The sequence below is a fragment of the Apteryx mantelli genome, chromosome 3, assembly GCF_036417845.1.
Source record: "Apteryx mantelli isolate bAptMan1 chromosome 3, bAptMan1.hap1, whole genome shotgun sequence".
In the NCBI taxonomy this organism is placed as follows: Eukaryota; Metazoa; Chordata; class Aves; order Apterygiformes; family Apterygidae; genus Apteryx; species Apteryx mantelli.
Window position 1 is genome coordinate 76,827,895 of NC_089980.1, and position 18,990 is coordinate 76,846,884.

Here is an 18,990-nt window from a genome sequence, read left to right on the forward strand (position 1 = left end):
ATGTCTTTTTCTGACTGGGAAATGCAGCTGTGCTATTTGAGCACAAGTGCTGATGCCATAAACTAGATGATTTATTCCTTGCACAGTGTATATGCAGCTTGCAGAAGTAGGCCCAGTGTGGAGCTGAGCCACAGAACATACAGATCCTGTGGCAGCTCATGTGCAACATTTTACACCTTTTAAGAAGGTATTTTCAAGTTTGCAAATGGATCTATCCCTCCATCACTGCAAACGGGACAATCTGTCCACATTTTGCAGCTCTGGGGCTGGAACAGTCAAGGAAATAAGAAGTGACCAGGAGAGAAGCAGATGCTAGGAGCCTGAGATTGCAGAGTGAGCTGCAGAATATTTGGGACAGTGGGTATTGTCCTAGATATGCTCTAATGAGGCTGGCAGGAGGGTGTGCTGTCCCAAGCAAACCTATCCATGAAAGATGGAGTAGGTAAGTCCTGAAAGTCAAGCAAGTACTGGGATACGTGAGTGCTTCTTTGGGTAGAGCAACCTGATCTGTTAGTAAGCGCTACCAAATGCTGGCTGAGCAGGTATCCCTGCCTGTTTGGCAGCTGCTCTCACTGTGGATAAGGCAGGCAAGCAGGTCGCAGGGAGGCAAAGGAAGGAAATTAATCTCAAAAATGAAACACAAGCAAAGAGTAGAGCTATGCAAATATACAATATCCTCACCCTTTTGGACACTGAGGTTCAGTAATGTCCTCACACTCTTCTTCAACCCAGCTTGCCTCTCCTTAAAACAAATGAGTGCAATTTATTTTTCAAGATAGTGCATTCTTTTCTTGATAAACGCAAGTTTTTTCACTTTATTAGATGCTTTATTTATACTACATTCTTACTCCCTTTCAAAGAAACATGAGCACACACAAGAGATTGTAGGAATTTTGAGAGGAGTATTTACCTTTACAGACAGCATGATAATTGACACAGCAGTCTTTATTTTCTACACAGTCATCTGAACAGGCGCAATGATATTCTGGTCGCCTCTTCTCTCCACACCTGAATTTATTGCAGGTCCATATGTGGGCTACAAACAGACATGAGTACAGAGATTGACACTAGTGTAAGTACAGAATTTAATTCAATGTTAAGCTCTGTCTCAAATGTGTACTCAGAAAAAAAACAGTATTGATGTATCTCACACATGTATAATATTGTAAAATTTGACATTGTGGAAGATAGAAGCACCCAAGGCTAAATAATAATCCAGGTGCATAGAATACAATTACACAGCATATGGTTATAATACCACAAATAAGAAAAGATCAACAACAAAAAATTTTTATGGATTTCCCTAAATATCCTTAAATTCAAGTGGGTTTAATCTGGTAATCTAATTGGTAAATACTAGGGTTAAAAATATATATATATATATATACACACACACACACAACCTTCTCAAATAACCCCAAAACACAAACCTAAACTTGAGCCCAAATTTGATATACCTGGAAAACACTGAAAAACAATAACTTATTCTGACTTGCACTGAGGTCTCAATGGATTTTACCATTTGTCATCAGGCACTCCAGCTTCATTCATGATCTCTTAGACACAGGTATAACTGCAGCTATTCAAGCTCACAGGAGTCCTAGTGACTTCACCTTCACTGCTTTTTTTAGCAGGGATTTTTTTCTGAATCATATTGCTTTTTTCTGAACAAAATATTCTAAAACATCTTATCATTTGAAGATGATGATTCTGTTATCAAGTTGTAAATACAAGTGGATCCTTTGCAGTCAGTGAGGATAAACATGAGCAAATTTACCCAGTGAGTGAATACCTAAATGAAGGTCTTAACAGAAATGTGGAAGCCAAACCTAAGTGTTTGAGTAGAGGACAGTCATTATTCAGTCTTCATACGTGACTAGCAATTAGCAATTCCTGCTTAAAAGGATTCTCAGCAGGTTAACAACCAAAGTTTAGTTAGCCTCACTTTCAGGCATATTGAATTTGAGTAACTCCATAGACATCAGGAGATGCAGAATCTGTGATTCTACTTATATACTATTATATGGAAAATTAGAAACTGATTCTCCACTGATGTTAATTCTACTGAACTAAAAACAACTTCACCTAACAAATGCATATGAATTCTCATTTTTAGTGGCAAGACAGACTTTTCTGTTTGTTTTTGAAGAATTCTTTAAACTGAGAAAGAATGACAGAAGTAGAGAGTAAATCTCATAAGTATTCCATGAGCAAAAAGCTTCATGCAGTTTACAGAATCTTTGAATGATAGTCAGTTGACTCAGGTATCTGAGCTCAGTTTAATGATTTCCAAAAAATAAAAAAAAATAAGAGACTATTAGTAAGATTTATAGATAAAAAAGGGTAAGAAAAACAGTAAACTGAAAAAAACCACACAATGTTAAGCATTAAGGCAAAACTAGAATAGAGACCAGTTGAGTTGTCTTTAAGTGTTAACACCCACACTAACATCTTTCCTTATAGAATTTCTCTGTGGTACTTTTCACACCCTTGCCTATTTGACATCCAGCTTTCTGGTAAACCTTGGTAATTTTTTCTCATTTTCCCATCATTCTCAACCACTGCAGTTTGTTTTGTCACCCTGTCTTGTTCCAGAGGCCAGCATGTGACCCTTGCTTCACACTCAAGCAGAGGAGTAACAAGGCAGTAACAAGGGCCTGAGTAGCTGAGTAGGGAACAGCAGCAGCTTTCACAGAGCTGCTCTGTCCTTCCTTTTTCAGGGGGGTGATGACTGACAGAAAGATACAATGTGTGGAATCCACTCCTCTTCCTGGCTGGCCTGAGAATGTGCTGGTTATATATTTGATGCTAGGGACAAAGCATGCCACTGTTCTCTCACCCCCAGACAGAGAAAATAAGAGGCTGGCTGAGACTGCAGTCAGTTTTTCCTGCTCTTTTCAAGGGACAGTGCAGCAACACATTCCCTCACAGCCTCTTGCCCCACAAGAATTATGGGAAAGCCAGAAGCCCAACTGAACCAGTAGGCTACATAATCCACCTAGATAAAATAAGAGCTCTGCATGTGGCAACTGCTACACCAGAGCCCTGATATTTCACAGGGGTCCACAGTAATGCCATCACTGCTGCAACTCCACCTGTGGTTGTGGCAGAAGGAGCACAAACATGAGATCACTGGTATCAGAACCAGTGCACTGCTTAGCCTCCCCCTCTCTTGCACCCTCAGAGGATCTTAAAGATATTAGGAGATATCCTTCTCTGGAGATATTCAAAACACGCCTGGACGCAATCCTGTGCAACATGCTGTAGGTGACCCTGCTTGAGCAGGGGGGTTGGACTAAACGGTCTCCAGAGGTCCCTTCCAACCTCAACCATTCTGTGATTCTGTGAGATTATGGCCATCTGACCACAAGCGTTGCATATTCAGAGTTGTCTCATGACATAGAATATGTAAGTTTGCCTCCATAATTTTTGCCATCCTTACCTGGTTGTATACATGTTTCCTGGTAATCTAAGCAGCAGTTTCCAAGCTTGACACAATCTCTATCACAACGACAGCTTCCAAATGTCCTTTCAAAGCAACGACCTTTGCAGGTTTTCACTGTAATATTGACAGCATCAGATGTCAGTGACTGAGCCTAAATTGGTCAATATGCCAAACAAATGACTAAGATCAATGTATGGAAAGATACAGGTGGTCATTCCACAACTTACAGGATGGCTGAACAAATAATGGTACCCAAAGAAAAAGAAAAGTCTTCAAACTAAGTGTTTTTATTTTCTCTTACTAAATGAAAAATATTTGTGTCATATTGAATGAAAGATCCCATTTTAGCAGGAACATGTTTCGTTTGTGGCAAAAACAAATGAAACAAGGACTACAATTCTAGACACCAGCGATTTTGCCTTAACACTTATGTATTTGGGTAGTCTATTTCACCCTGAGTAATCACCAGAAGAAAATGAGGTAAATCTTTGATTCTGTCTTTGGCGGCTCTTCTTTTCTTAAGAACCTTGAAATGTGAGATATTAGGAAACAAAGGTAATAATAAACCAATATGGCAAAGCTGTAATAAAAACGCAAAAATAAACAAACATTCTAGTGGGAAATTATCAATCTGAAGTCTGGTTAAAAATAATTGCAGGATTGTTTGTTAAAACAGATTAACTGTGAAATTTTTCTAGATCTGTAGCTTGCTACATAAAAAAATGACTTAATCTGAAAGCAAAGCTTAATTTCTTAAAAACTTTCCTAACCTTTTACCTGAGCAAACTTCATCATTGAAAAATCACATATTTATTTTTCAGGAGTGCAAAAAAGCAAAAAAAATTCCACAAGGAATGTTTTCAGACTACAATTCTAATCAGTTAAAAAAAAAAAACAAACAAAAAAAACCACACACTTATTTTTTCATAGTTGACTGGAAGAGCTGAAAAAGAAGTCTTCCAGGACAACATGAAATAGAAATGGGTTTTTTTTGTTTGTTTGTTTTAAGTAGGGAACTGAAAAAGAGAGTCAGCCATGTGACATCATCATGTCATCATCACGACAGTTGGGATACCTGGAAGCTGCCAGACCAGACACTGAGTACCAGGATCAGTTTACCTTTCAAGGGACTACAGACCAGTACTGAGTACACCTGAAGATTATTTCTTGGTCTTTTTATTCTATTCTAATTCAAACCATTTCAAGCAATGCATCCAATCCTCTTCCTGTGGCAAGAGAGGGTTGCATTCTGACAATGTTAATTTACAACAAGGAGTTGGGGGTGGGGGGGAAGGAAGGAATTGCTTAGAAATATCTCTATTAAGAGGCACATTAGTTACCATCTTTTGAACAGCTAGGCTTCAGGCCGAATATACATCCTAGGATTGTAGTTAACATGCAGACACAGAGTACCTGTGGGACAGGAAGGAAAACAGTCTTAAGTGACATTCCTGAACAGTTTTGCCCTTATTTTCTCTATAATACTATAGAATTGTAATGACATTGATTAATATGGAGATTAGGACACTGATCTCTAACAAGTAGTTTTTACTCAAAGAAGTAGTTCTGTTTGCAATTGATTACTGGTGCATGGAAATCCACAAGACTGAGCCTGTGCACTTTGTTTCTTCCTAAGTTATTAAAGTAGATACATGGTATGTTTCCTTCCCATTAATAAAATTTAAGATGCTTATACATATGCATCATTTTCTACAAAACTTTGTTACATTTATTTCTTCCTCTTGGATTGTTCTGATAGGGCTAAGTAAGTTATGCCGCTGGCCACAGACTCCAAACAGAAGCCATGGCCCTTAAAAAGCAATACCTATAATTTTCTTAGGCAGGAAAACCTTTTCCCACTTCCTAGCATCTAGTTCAGTGTAGGCCTATACTGTGGTAGCTGGCTGTGGGTTGTCATATTAGACTGACCACAGTGTCTTACACTGACTAGAAACCGTTGCCATATTTACTTTGGATCCTCAGCACATCACAGTTATCAAACAAGTACCATATCATTCATGCCCAGCATTTTAGGACCAGATCTAATCCCCACTCAAATGTGGGGAAAGATTCCTTCGGACTTCATTAACCATTGGATTTGGTCCATAAACTCTTTACAAAAAGTGAATATATTATCATCATACCTACACTGATTAAAGGGAGTCCAGGAAAGCCAACAGTACATTTATATTGCATTCTATACTTCAGTACAATAGTAATCAAAGTAGTTTACCAAAACACTGAAAGAGAAAACAGGTTAAGAAAGCAATGCACAAGGCCTACTTATTCAGAAGTACTTGGGGTGGTATGGACATGAGAGAACAATGTCACTTTTCCCAGAAAAGAATGACCAGAAAGAATTACTTTCAAATACCTTAATAATCCTTACTTAAATGCCTACACAGAACCCCTCCCTTTTTTTCCTCCTCCCCCACCAGAAAAAGTTGCAGAATGAGTCTTTTGAGCATGATGTACGAATCATGTACTGTGATGTGGCAAAAAAATCCATCACATTTTAAAATGCACCCAATTATTTCCTCAAGCCTCAATTAGTTTTAAAGACTATGAGCACTTTGAGTAAATAAAAACTTTGTGATGTTTGTGGAAAAAAAAAACAAAAAAAACACACACCACACACACACCACACAACCCACACAGAACAGTTCACTATAGAATTTTGTTCACAAAGCAGTTACAGACAGTAAGAAAGTAACTTCTGCAATGTGTAGCACAGCAGTTTGGATATTATTCTGCATATATGATATGCAAATGATCATAAACCATATTAATCAAAATTAAAGAGATTACATATATAGCATTCAAGAACCAAAAGGAATGATAGACTGGATCTGACAAAGCTTCAGCCTAGAATTCTGAACTAGGGAAGTCTGGAATCTTAAAAAGATTATTCAATGTAATGTCTGGCAGAGAAAACAATTTGTTTTTAATTCAAGTTTATCTTTGAACTGACAGGTAAGAAGGAAAAGTAAAGGAGAAAAGGAGGAGGAAAAAAAGCCTGGCATTAGCAATACACCCAGAAAGACTTCCCTTCCACCATAACTGATAGAAAGTAGCAAGTCTCCATCCATTCACCAGTTCAGAATGACAACTGCAGAGTTGTTTCAGCTGTTTTTAAATAGAATGCTAGCATATGTAGCATCAGCAAGATTTTCTGTTAGGTCAGTATCAAAAGAATACAGCTTTCTATGTAAATTGTTCTAGACCTATGAAATACTATCTAGGTATATGCACAACTAGGTAGGTAGCATGTCAGACGGAAGATTTCAAAGCCCAGCAACATCACTGGAAAGGACAAAACCTGTTATTCTACTTTATTCATATGTTATTATTTGGAAATCAGAAACTGATTCACTTGTTTTTAAAAAGCCATCCTGGGCGTGTTTTATTTCAGGGTGATAGTATGTCGCCCCTCTATTGCCAACAAGCCATGCTACTATGCACAAAAGGTAGAATGTCCTCTGACGTGTGCCACAAACAAGCTGAAAAAGAAACAGATTCTCTAACCAGAAGAGCTTTATTCTCATGTCTTCAAACAGCTACATGACCTATGTGATTTTTGCTACCTAAGGCATCCTTGTAACAGAAGCACATTTCAGTCCCACTGAGCAGACTTGCTATTAATGTTTCTTTAAGGAGTTTCAGTGGTAGCTACTGCATGTTTAAAAACTACAAATTTAAATGTGGTATCGAATTCATGTAAAAATAAGATCTAAATAACACCCACTCCAGAGTAGTAATATTGGTTGTAATACTTCCCAGCCAAAGCTGGCAAAATGCTCACCAAAGTTCTCATAAAGCCGTAGTTTTGTATTGTACTCCAGATTTTCAGTTTTGCACTTTAAGTATAATTAATTTCAACAAGCAAAAACCATAAGAGGATTATGCTCACCAGGGCATATGAATCTTTGTGGGTAGGAAATATTAGAACATGGTAATGCTACTCATGAACTAGCGCAACTCATGTTTCCTGCAAGCAGTACTCTGGAAACTTCACAGCATCACAAACAGCATACTGCAAATGCTATGTGTCTGTACTGTAAACCAGTTCTGCTCTTACATTTCTTATATGCACATGGAAAAGAATATGGACCTGGTATACTATGTCCATCTATACTAAATGAAGATCTGGGAACTTATATTGACACATTATATTGGATAGTCAAGCCTTTGCTTTTTTAAATATTAGTCATATGAGCTTAAATTATAGTCTTAATAATATTTAGCTGCAAAATACTAAAGCTCTTTGATTTTTTTTCCCCCTTTTTCCTTCAGAGCTTAGCAGAGAAGCTTCCCAAAGATGGTAACTTAGAGGTAGAGCAGTTGACCATGTCCTGGGACAAACAACTCTAATCTAGTCAGCTATGTAGCTACTATGTTACTAGTAAATCTATGTAATTGCACCTTAGTGTTTAAGGCTTTATCATGAGCCTAAAATACTTTAGTCATCTGCATGTTACCCACACAAACTGCACAAATGTTCAGCTGGAACAACTGAAACTGGCCAACAGCAGTATTAACCCTGACTAAACCCTACAAGAGTTATTAACACTTTTGACCTATTGTCAGTGGAAAGGCTCCAAGATAGCCAGCTCTGCAGACTACAATGAATACTCAAGCCAGCTTTGAACAAGATAGGTACAGCCACCTTGCTATGGCAACCCAAACCTCAATGTAGACTAATTCACTTTGCTTTTCACCATATGAGACCTTGCTGCAGCAGGTAGGTTACTAGTATTACCTGAAATACTTTGCATACTGCTAGCTTAGGTTCATGATGCTGCAGTCTGCTGTGTAAAGATTTTTTTTTTTTTTTTTTTTAAAGAGACAAGCAGCTGCACGTAGGGTTTAAGGCTCACTAACAAGACACTATATTGCAAACACCAGACTCCAATGCCCAACCTACTAAACTGTCAAACTAATGTCTGCCCTGAGAGTTTAGTTTGTTCCTTTCCTTACTTTCACCTATTCTCTCCCTCCCCCATTCTTTTCCCTCCAAAAAAGAAAGCACTAAAAAGGTGTGATTATGAAGGAGAATCTGGGAATCCAATATAATATCAGAAGGCAAATACAATTAAAGAACCTTGCTATACACAGAGGTTGGGCATGAGCTTGTCATGCTCTGCAACTTGAGAGATTGCTAGGACAAAGTGTCAGATGTAGTTTTAATATAAATATTTGAGAAGAGACTTTAAAACCAACATAGTAATAACTGTAGAGAGAAGAAAATGTCCTGTTCTAAAACTTTTTGAGAAAGTTTGTTTGGGAATCAAATAACATTGTCATCTAGGGATGAATCTCTGTCCCATCACTGCTTCCTTTACGTGGGAGGAAGCAATAAAAGCATTGCCTTGTAAACATTATAGTGGTTGGGAATAGGTGGTTGAGCGTCTGGAGAACTGCAACCCTGAAAACATTTTAAAAGGCTTTTATTTTGAGCTGGGCAGATGGCAATATGATACTATGGTTAGACAGCGGGATCATTTCCATCACTCATCCCCACAGAAATAAAGTCAAAGGGTTTCAGCAGTGATTTCAGTGAATCAGTGGAAGGGCCAAAGAGAAGGCAAGTGTACATACTGTATATATGGGATGACAAAATTGATCAACTGTACAAGAAGTCTTAGTGATTTGCACAGAAATCTCTCAGCCTTTTTTCCCTTGACCTTTCCTTTACTGTAAAATTTTATCCTTCCTTTACACTGTGAATGCCATTCCCCTTTTCTCTTCACCTTTTCCTAGCTTTGTTTATCTCCTCTACTTTTCCTCCACTCTTCTATTCCATATTTTCTTTTGCAGTGAATGTATTGATTATGCTTCTCTTAAGGAAGATCATTCTGAATTAAGTTTCTTCCCATATTGAACTTCCTCACTCTTTGCCTACCATGGACTTATTTGCTTTCTACCATCACTTCCTCTTTTCTTCCCTGCTGTTCTTTGTTCAACAAAACTTGTTACTCCAAAGTTTAAGGCATACCTATTAACTGACCACTATGTAATTAGCAAAGAAGCCATGAAAAATGGTCAATTTTCATTCTCACCTCCATGATTTACTCTTGCAGCTCTTGCATCATGTTTATCCCTGAAGTGAGAACATTTAGACTGGGCCTGTAATGCCAGTATTACAAAATCCATGGAATTTTCCAAAGTCACTGGGACCTGTGAAGGGCTTATTATGTTTTCATTGTTCTGTGCTCTTAGATGACTGATGACCTGGACCTTAACAAAGATCTTTGAAAAAGAATTTCATCTGCAAAAGTGTAAAGAACATAGTAACTGTTCCCCCTACCCCTGACAAATGTAGAACAGTTTTTTGCTTTGTGCAGTATGTTTTCTGCATTTCCACAATGCCTTTTTAAAGACAGAAAGAAGATGACTTTGTTCTTACTTGTAATTTATTTTTTATTACTAACTCCTATAAAAACTGTTTTTAAACAGGGCTAACTCACAAAACATACAACTCAGCAGTTTTATTCATCAACTAGAGGACACTTGATAGAGGTTGAAATAAGGTGGATAATTCATCTACACTGGCACAGCTATGCAGGAAAAAAACCCTAAAGATTATCAGCACTGAAACAAGTGTGCCTTCTTCCATTACCCATCTCTTCTTCAGCATATGTTATGCTCTTCAACGATTTCCTTCTGTTAGTTCATATTCAGTGTTTACAGCCCATGAGATGGGCTGATCGTCCTGAAACACTTGAGGTGACTGAATTATCCTTAAGTCAGTGGAGGCAGAGCTTTGAGTTTACACCCAAAACCTCTTTTGAACTAAGAAGAGACAAGTTATTTTAACAAATGTAGAGAGATTGTTTTACTTCTCAAAGCAGCATGCAGAAGCTCTACCTTTACTGTTCATATTGAATGCTCTTGAGACCTACTACATACTATTGCTCCCTACCATCATTCAAAGGATAGGAACGCTTTAAGGTACCTCAAGCCATTGGAAGAAGTTATAAAGAACATTTAAGGACTGATAACTCTTCATTCAGTGGGTTATTATCAGCAGAAGACACTGTCATACTATAACTCTCTAAATACTTTTCGAAAATATTCAGGAGTCTGGTTTTGGCAAGACAGAGACAAAAAGATAGAACAGTCTGCAGCTGTCAAGCTAGAATTTAAAATATTTCTCTTATTTGTTGCTTGCCCCATTGTGTAAGTGCATACCCTCTGGAAGACATTACCACATGAACCAATATCAAAGCACACAGATTTTACCTCTGGCTCTCCTGTTTCAGTGTATTACTTGCCATATAAGAAGAGAGAGCACACAAGAGGAAAAAAAATGTACTATATGCTAGCCAGAGAAAGAAGTTAACTTCTATTTATACTTCCAGAAAATAGAAAGCAGCTGACTCTTGATATTTAATCAGCAGGTAGGTTTTACCAAAACCTAAGGATAAACAGGACTGAAAAGTGATCTTTACTTTTGAGAAAAAGCTTAACACCATACTTTCAAAACAATTCTTTTACTTAGGACAGCAAACTATGAACACAGAATACAAAGACATCACTGCATGATATATTTTTAGTGGCAATGACATATGAATACATGGTAAAGATGGCATAATACTGCCAATCTCTTCTGATTCTAAGTCAAAACTGTTGTCCAAACAAGCTGCACTTGACCCATGAATAAGGGCAGGAGTGGGGTAGAAAATACGACCTTGAGCAATTTTCACACTCCTAGCCCCCCAAAACAACAGTTTCAAGAATAAGTTTAAAGCTCTTCTAATTAATAGTATTGTCATGGAAGTCATAAAAGGAACAGTGTAGAGAAGGGCTTCTACAGGGTACTGATAATACCACAAAATATACCAAATAAATCCACATTCATTTTCCCATGCAGATGCTCTTGCTACTGCCACCATTACATGGATATTAGGCTGAGCAGGAAGACACAGTGATTTTTAAAGACCAAGAAAAGAAAACCTGTAAAACACTATAGGACTATACAAAATGCCAAAAATGCACAGACTCACTAAGGGAAAACACACAGGACAAAGTATTAAAGCCAACCACTATAACTCTTTACTAAGCTCACTGATACCTGATCACAGGGATACCTTTCACCCTGACTCCTTTGGCTGTCTTCCCAACATGAAGGCCGGGCTGGCAAAGAGGCCATTATTTACCTCTGCATTCTTTGAATATAGTCCCTCAAAAAAAGAAAAATAAGACTACAGAAACTTGTTGCTTCACAACATGAAAATAGTTTATTTCAGACAGAAAGGGACTAAAGAACATAGCATAATGAAAGATAAATGGGAAATTCTGACCATTTTTGCATAACCAGCTATAGCAGTTTCACATCTTGTAATCCTAAGAACAATAAGCAAAAAAAAAAAAAAAAAACACACCACTACACAACACCATAACAACCCAAACTTGTTTGCTCAAATACTATTGCACATTAAAAGGCATCTGTTTAGGTCATTTTCCTATCTGTTGCTACACAGCAGAACTGGGAAGAGAGTCACACGCATCTTGTTTTCTTCAATAACTTAAATATTTCATTTTCTCTCATTAATTTCTTTTCTCCTTACCTATCTTATTTACTCAGTGATAAATGGTTAAATAATGGCCCATTTGGTAAAACAAAGTTTTAGCAAAAGTCCTTATTTATACTAGTTTCCCTAGTCCTCCACAACATCCCAGTTACAGTAAGATCCACTGTTGTCTTAGAAGTACCCTTAAAGTTTTTTTGTTTGTTTTAAACACAGCTGCCCTGTGCAACTTCTTTGCAGAAAAGGAAAGGGTTTTTTCGCTTTTTCAGTGAAGAAAGTAAGTATATTTCTAAACCATTTTGATAGCTTTTCTGTCTTATTTTCAAAATATCATTCCAATGCTGATCATTATGAAATAACTTATGTGAAAACAGTATGTACTAATGTTTGATTCAAGTGGGACACTACTGTGATGTAGTGTATTGCCAAATTCTATTAGAAAAACATTCTTTAAAACAAGTATTTATCCAGTTCCCATAGGGTTCAGTCAGTGAGGTTTGACAGTATATTAATTTCTAATGCCAGCTCCAAGGTAAGAAACTTTTCAAGCCTCCCATATTTCAAAACCTTTAAACTTGCTCCGCTCCTTTCAGCCAACAGAAGTGTGCTTCCATGGTTAGTCAAATTAGAACAATTCACTCCTTGTGTAATTCTACTGATATCAGTGAAAGGATGCCAAGGAAAAATTTTGAACAGCAGAAGCTGGAAGCAAGCCTTACATAATTTTTCTGTCTTTGACCTTGTCTGAAATCCAGCAGTTTTTAAACACAGTAACTGAGTTGTTCTGAATTCAATTTAGTAATTATCTGTATGGAAAAAAATAAATTTAAACTATTAATTTGTCCCTTATTCTAGTAACCAAGAGCCTTGGAGAACTACATGCAAGCAGTGCCAGGAGCACACTCCCCCCTCCCAAGGGCTTGACTTTCTGTGCTCAAGGCCAGCTCTCTGATGTCAGTGCAGCTGTTTGAGAAACCTTGACCAGTCTTGAAGACACTTCTGAAAAAATCTGGAAAAAAGGCTCAGCAGGGGCTCCCCCATCTTTTCCTGAGCTGCATTTCAGCCACATTCATCTTGGTCAAGCACCCCATTGCTCCAGACCCTGACCCATACTTGACTTCCTGGACCTGCCTCATCACCTACAGACTTTTCCTAGCAATCTGGACTCAGCTGCACCTGGTTAGTGTCCCCAGACCTGCTCTGCTCACCTTGCTCAGACACTGTGAGACTGTCCTTGCCAGTGAGGCCACTGCTTCTGCCTGCCTTGTTGTCATGCTTAGCTACAAGTTTACTTTCCCTTTCAGCGCAGCCTGCCCTTGGCTGTTCCCCAACAGGCAGGCAAACACTACTACAAAACAAAAGAGAATGAAAACATTGAGGCATGGATTTAGTCTGAGCTCTGGAACACTCAGGCAAGACATTTGAGCTTGCAGGCACCAGCTACAGCCCTAGCTGTTTGTGTGGTCTGAGTGGACCAGTAGGGGCTGAGCTGAGCACATGACAGTCTAATCCACCAGAAGATAGTTGAAACTTAAAGTCCTAGGTACAATATGGACTTTTGCACCCAAGCAGCCAGCTAGCAATATTGACAGAAGTACACAAGTCATGCATCTGGATGTACTTAAGTCTATTCTAAGCTTTGCACTGTAGCTGTAGTCAAGGAAACCAAGAGCATTCATATGCTGCACTCAGAGGTGCGACTGAAACCACCAAGATGGTTTAAAACCCTCTAGCTCAGCTATGTAAGAGAGCACATTGTAGGCTGTGCTAAACTCCACACTCCAGTCTACCTTGACAGCAACACCTAAGTTACCCAGCTGAAAAATCCATTCAAGTGTGCTCAGAAGAGCTGCAATCACACCTTTGACTGCAACATAGCCATACCCAAAGTGAGTTTCTCTATGGTCACACAGGAACTCCAACACTGTAAGAGATGAATATAGTCTGCAGTAAAATTTAAAATGATTTCTAAGTAGAAATATATGCATCAACCATCCTTATTCTGCCTAGGTAAAGATTTTTTTATACAAGTGTATTTCTTTTAATATAGACAAACCTTAAATCCTACAAATGTTTCTTTGGATAGTATTTTCATTTTGCATCAGCTGCTGTCATCTAGGATAGGATATGCTGAAGTAAAAAATGTGAGTAAATTAAGAGAACAAGTCAACCCTTCAGAGTTAGAACGGCTACATACTTCTTAACTTTTTACTGTAGGAGAGTAAGATTAAGATTTGTCTTCAATACCCAACATAAGGGTATCCATTTGAAGAATAAACTGTTGGTTTACAGTTCCCTGTATATAATGAGAAATATTTGCAAAGCCTTCCCTGAAAAGTGAAATGAAGGAAGAGCAACCTCAAAAGTAACTGTGGTTTTAAAGTGTCCAAAAACTGAGTTTTCTTTTAAGAGAATAAATTGGCCAACATCCTATGTACTTACTGTTGTAAAAGTGTATTGTAATCAGATGCATTTAAGCAATACCAACAGCAAGTGCAATCAGAAAACTTCAGTCAAACATCAATATTGTTTTCACTGCAAATCTTCAGAATTTGAAACAAACTATTATTGGAGATGGAAAGTTGTAAGGCTGACAAAAGAGGCAATATATTTACTGTAAAATACCCTTGTTTCCCCAAACACTGAAATAGACTTTTCTCCAAATAGAAAAATACTGCAGATTGGCCAAGAATTGCTTTAACACTGTCTGTTCTGAAATATTTCAAAGCCATCTACCATATCCTGGATGTTAACAGGTGATTTAAGTTATGGCCACCCCCTTACTGTCATTTTTATCTTTTGTTTTGCCAGAGGCTATGTGAACTGCCCCCGTGCAACCCTCCCCCACCCTCCAAAAAAGAAAACACACACACCACACATACCAGTCAACCAATAACTTTATTGTTAAGCTGCGCAGAGTTTCTTGGAACACAAGGGAAGGGAAAAAAAACAAAAATAAAGCCCCATCAAGTTCAATCCAACACTCATAGGAACAAGTAGTTTTAGTGAGGACCCATACAGGGGGTGTGGGAAGGGGAAGAGGCAAGGTACATAGAAAATTATTCCATTCCAACCTTTTTGTACTGTTTTGGTTTTGAGGGCCACAAAAAGGATCACAGGCCAGGCTGAAGACTCCAAGTCTCCCAACCTCAGTCACAGCAAAAGTAATTGAAAGAACAGGATCTTCAAAACAGTTGGAGTCAGTACTGAAGAACTGACTGATAGCCATAAAAACGCCTAAACCAGAGTTCATTGAAGTCAATAAGCACATTCCCAATGGCAGGCTTGGGGCTCAAACACTTTCCTGTCACTGTCTTTTGTCTCCTCACATCAGTTACATTAATTCCTGAGCTTGTATGATGAACACGAAGGGGAAATTCATGAAATTGGGATTAGTTTTCCGTGCAGTGTGTCCCTCAGAATCAAAACCTTATTGCAGCCACGCAGCAGCAACAGCAGAAGACAAGTTCATCCAGTGATCACATGCCTCTCAGGAGCCTGAAGCCCAAGAGCCTAAGAGTGCTGGCTCTGGGCCAACACACTGCTTCTCAACAAATCAAATGCATTTTCCACCTACTCTCACTAGCAGCTCCCTGTCTTTCCTTCTCCAACAGGAGATGTAGAAGAGAAAATAAGATGATGTTGGCCCCAAAAGCCATCTCTTCCCCAGCCTGAAGAAGCCCTGCTCCCTCAGCTAATCCTCACAGGGCAAGAGCTCCAGCCCTCAACCACCTTAGCAGCCCTGTGCCGAATTCACTCCAGTTTATCAACTTCTTTCTTGTACTGGGGGAGATACTGGGGAAGAGGGGGAGGGCAAACATGGCCACAGTATTCCCAATGAGGTCTAACAAGTGCTGAACACAGAAATAAGAACTTCTATTGATTTGCCAGTCTGTTGGTATAGCCTAGTACGCTGTTAACCTTCCCCACTAGATGAAAAGACTACTGATGTCAGTGCAGAGGTCATCTGCTCCCCAGAATTGCCACCTTTATCATGGCACCTTCACTGGCTTCAGTCTGCCGATGATTATAAGGTTTTACCCCATCAACTGCCTGAGTCTAATCTAGACATCAGTAAATATCCAAAAGGAATAGTACCCAAACCTACAGGAGTACAGCCACATATCCTGTATTGCTTCTCATTGCATCTGCATTGGTCTGTAACCAGCCATTAAAAAAGCTGTTTTCTGGAAGTACATCCCAAGAGTTACACTGTCTTAATTTGATAAGTAAAATTGTTTTAATTCAGAGGGTTAGACATTCCATCTACCCTCCCTGGGAATTGCCAAAGGCAATGTAATAGAAGAAAATTTCAGAACACTTATGTTTGGTATATGCATAAAACACTAATCAAAGGGGGGAAAAAAGAAAAGAAAAGAAATAGCCTTAATAATAAAAAGGTACAACAAGGCAAAAAATCCCAGACTTAAAGTATTTTTCTTGTTAAGGACATTGTCAGAGGATTTTAAACCTCATAATTTACTATCTTTATATACTCTGAAATGCTTGACTGAATCTTTAGAAAGGACCAGCACACTTTCAATGTCCAACAAGCCTGGAGTTTATCTGAAATTTTTAAAAATGTTTTTCTAATCAGGAAATCTCAAGTTAGAAAAGCCTCTTAGAGTTTTCTAAGGAAAGTGTCAGTTTACATGAGTTTTCCAGTTATGCAAAAGAAAAGTGTGAAGGTGTCAAAATGAGAAATTTTGTTACTTTTTTCCCCCCCTTAACATTTGGGCATTAAATGCACTGAACTTTCCATTTAATTGAAATAAGAGAACTAGACCAAAAAGCAGTGCCTGAGAATAATCAAACTGGAATAGAGAACCTCAAACCTAAGTAAGAATTACACTGCTCTTTGGTGGCAGCAAGCTGTTCCAGACTAAGGTAGTGGGTGAGCCTAGAGAGGCTACAAACAGGCAACCACCATACTGGACTTTGGTGGACAAAGGTAAGAGTTCGGAAAACTGGCAAGACAAAGATGCGTGTATGGAGATTATATAAATGGATAAAAGGATCATATCTCACAGCTACTCAAAGCCGGATGTTTTCATACAATTGCCTTAGGAAAGCACCAAGGGTTAATAAGTTCCTGTAGGCCTGTCCCATAATTCAGAGAAGAATGCATTCCTCTCTGTACAGCTGCAACAGAAGGGTGACAAACATGTTAGGAAAGCCTACAGCTGAACTAGAATTAAATCTGCCATTGTAAGAACTGCTAAAAGCAGGTTACTCCATACCACTTCCTTATCTACCCACATCCTCCCTCAACCAACATATATTCAGTTAACAATAGCTAAATACTGCCATATAAAACAAAGCAGCTTCTGGAACAACCATCAACACCCATGGGTAGATTCTACATGGCTCAACCTTGTGTACATAGCAACTTTGCAATTCTTCTATCCATGAGACTACCTTGCCCAATTACAGAAGACGCTAACACATATGCTGTATTCATAAAATCTACAGACTTCTATGGATGTCATGCATAGACCTGAATGAAATGCACTCACAGTTTTTACAAAAAGTTCAACAGAAACTTACCTGAAAGTAGATTTTCCTATCTACCCAGAGGAAGTACTGGTGCATGAAACTAGAGTAGATGCAGGCAAAGTGAGTTCAGCTGTGTCTAATTTGAGCAATGTCACTTTCATTGTTTCTCACAGCAGTCTGGAACATCAAGCAGGTAAGTTGACTCACTTCTTACTTACCTCTATATTGGAATAACATCATCAGTGCATTATAAATAAATTGGTTTGTGGAAGAGGAAAAACTTGCATTTCTAACTCCAGCTTTCCACTCTTATGACCTAATATGATGTTAAAGTTAAATATATTCTTGTTTTTACTCAATCCAATAGCATCTATTTTTGGAAAGCCTTTCAAGTTCCCTAAATATTCTAAGTTATCACAGTGTCTGAAGTAGCTGTAAACAATGGTGTATGGTTGCTTATATGTATAACTTTATTTCTGTATAGATGACGTGTACTTCATCTTAAAGTTTTATTCAGCACAGGATGAATGTTTTGCCAATTCTGAAGGGAAAACTGTGGGTTGGAAAATAAGGCCTTAATTCAGAAGAGCATTTACGTGCAAAAGTTTTAACTTGTGCTTAACTCCAGTTTTATAGCAGCTATACTGGCTAGACAGCTAGTCAGTTTGTTATATTAGAGCCTAAAAAACTTAAGTAATAGACTTAAGTTGCTGGTACTATATATTTCACTATAACTAGGTATTCTGAAACCTGGAAAGAGGTGGGCTGTTCTCACCATCACAGCTTTCTGGCAAGCACCAGCCAGCAGCTTTTATGGGTCATGCTAACCTCCCCAGAAGAGAGCTAAGTAAGGAAAGCAGCTACAACCCACAACCTTTATTTCTCACAGGGAACTTTTCAATCAGCACAGGTGCCAAAATAACTGCTATATGGAGGTTACCATAGACCTTTAAGTGAAGTTCAGCATTTTTCTTATGATACAGTTCTGAAAAACTTGCAAATGCAACTTACAACCAGTGTGTCCAAATGTATGATTAATATGGAGTTAGTATGATTGGATTTACAGTTCATTTGAAATAGTAAGCAGATTATAAAACTAAAGGTAAGTTTGGAAAGGTATCTCAATCCTTAAGTTTTAATGATTCTAAGGAGTACTGCTTATGGCATAAATATAAGTAATAAAATATGCTGTAGTTCCACAGAAGTTGCCTTCCAAGAAAGCAAGAGTTCTTTACCTTTGTTAATGATTTTAGCCTCACAATTGCTGTCTGGAAGGTCTTATTTTCACATCTCTACAGGGAGGATAATTATAACACAGCTAAAACTAGAAACTGACCTACCTGCTAACAACCGCTTTAGACAGAGCCCTCCAAACCAGCCTGAAAGCACCTCCAGAGCAGGATTTGGAAACAAGCTTTCAACCCAATGTGTTTTAAGTTCAGCGAGAAGGAAATTTCTATACTTCCTCTGCCCTTTGGACTCTTGAATTCTTTTTTTTTCTTTTTTTTTTTTTCTTTT

The 18,990-nt window shown here is 38.3% G+C and overlaps 1 protein-coding gene across 3 annotated transcripts in view; it reads right to left on the minus strand.

Annotated features, from left to right (window-relative positions):
- ENPP1 (ectonucleotide pyrophosphatase/phosphodiesterase 1) overlaps positions 1 to 18,990 on the minus strand; it is a 60,477-nt gene that overhangs the window by 40,342 nt on the left and 1,145 nt on the right. For all 3 annotated transcript variants that reach the window (XM_067293708.1, XM_067293707.1, XM_067293709.1), the window contains exons 2-5: positions 4,786 to 4,858; positions 3,443 to 3,559; positions 911 to 1,036; positions 682 to 742 (exon numbers count right to left, since the gene is read on the minus strand). In XM_067293708.1, coding sequence (XP_067149809.1) covers positions 682 to 742; positions 911 to 1,036; positions 3,443 to 3,559; positions 4,786 to 4,858 — 377 coding nt within the window. The remainder of the gene's footprint in view (positions 1 to 681; positions 743 to 910; positions 1,037 to 3,442; positions 3,560 to 4,785; positions 4,859 to 18,990) is intronic.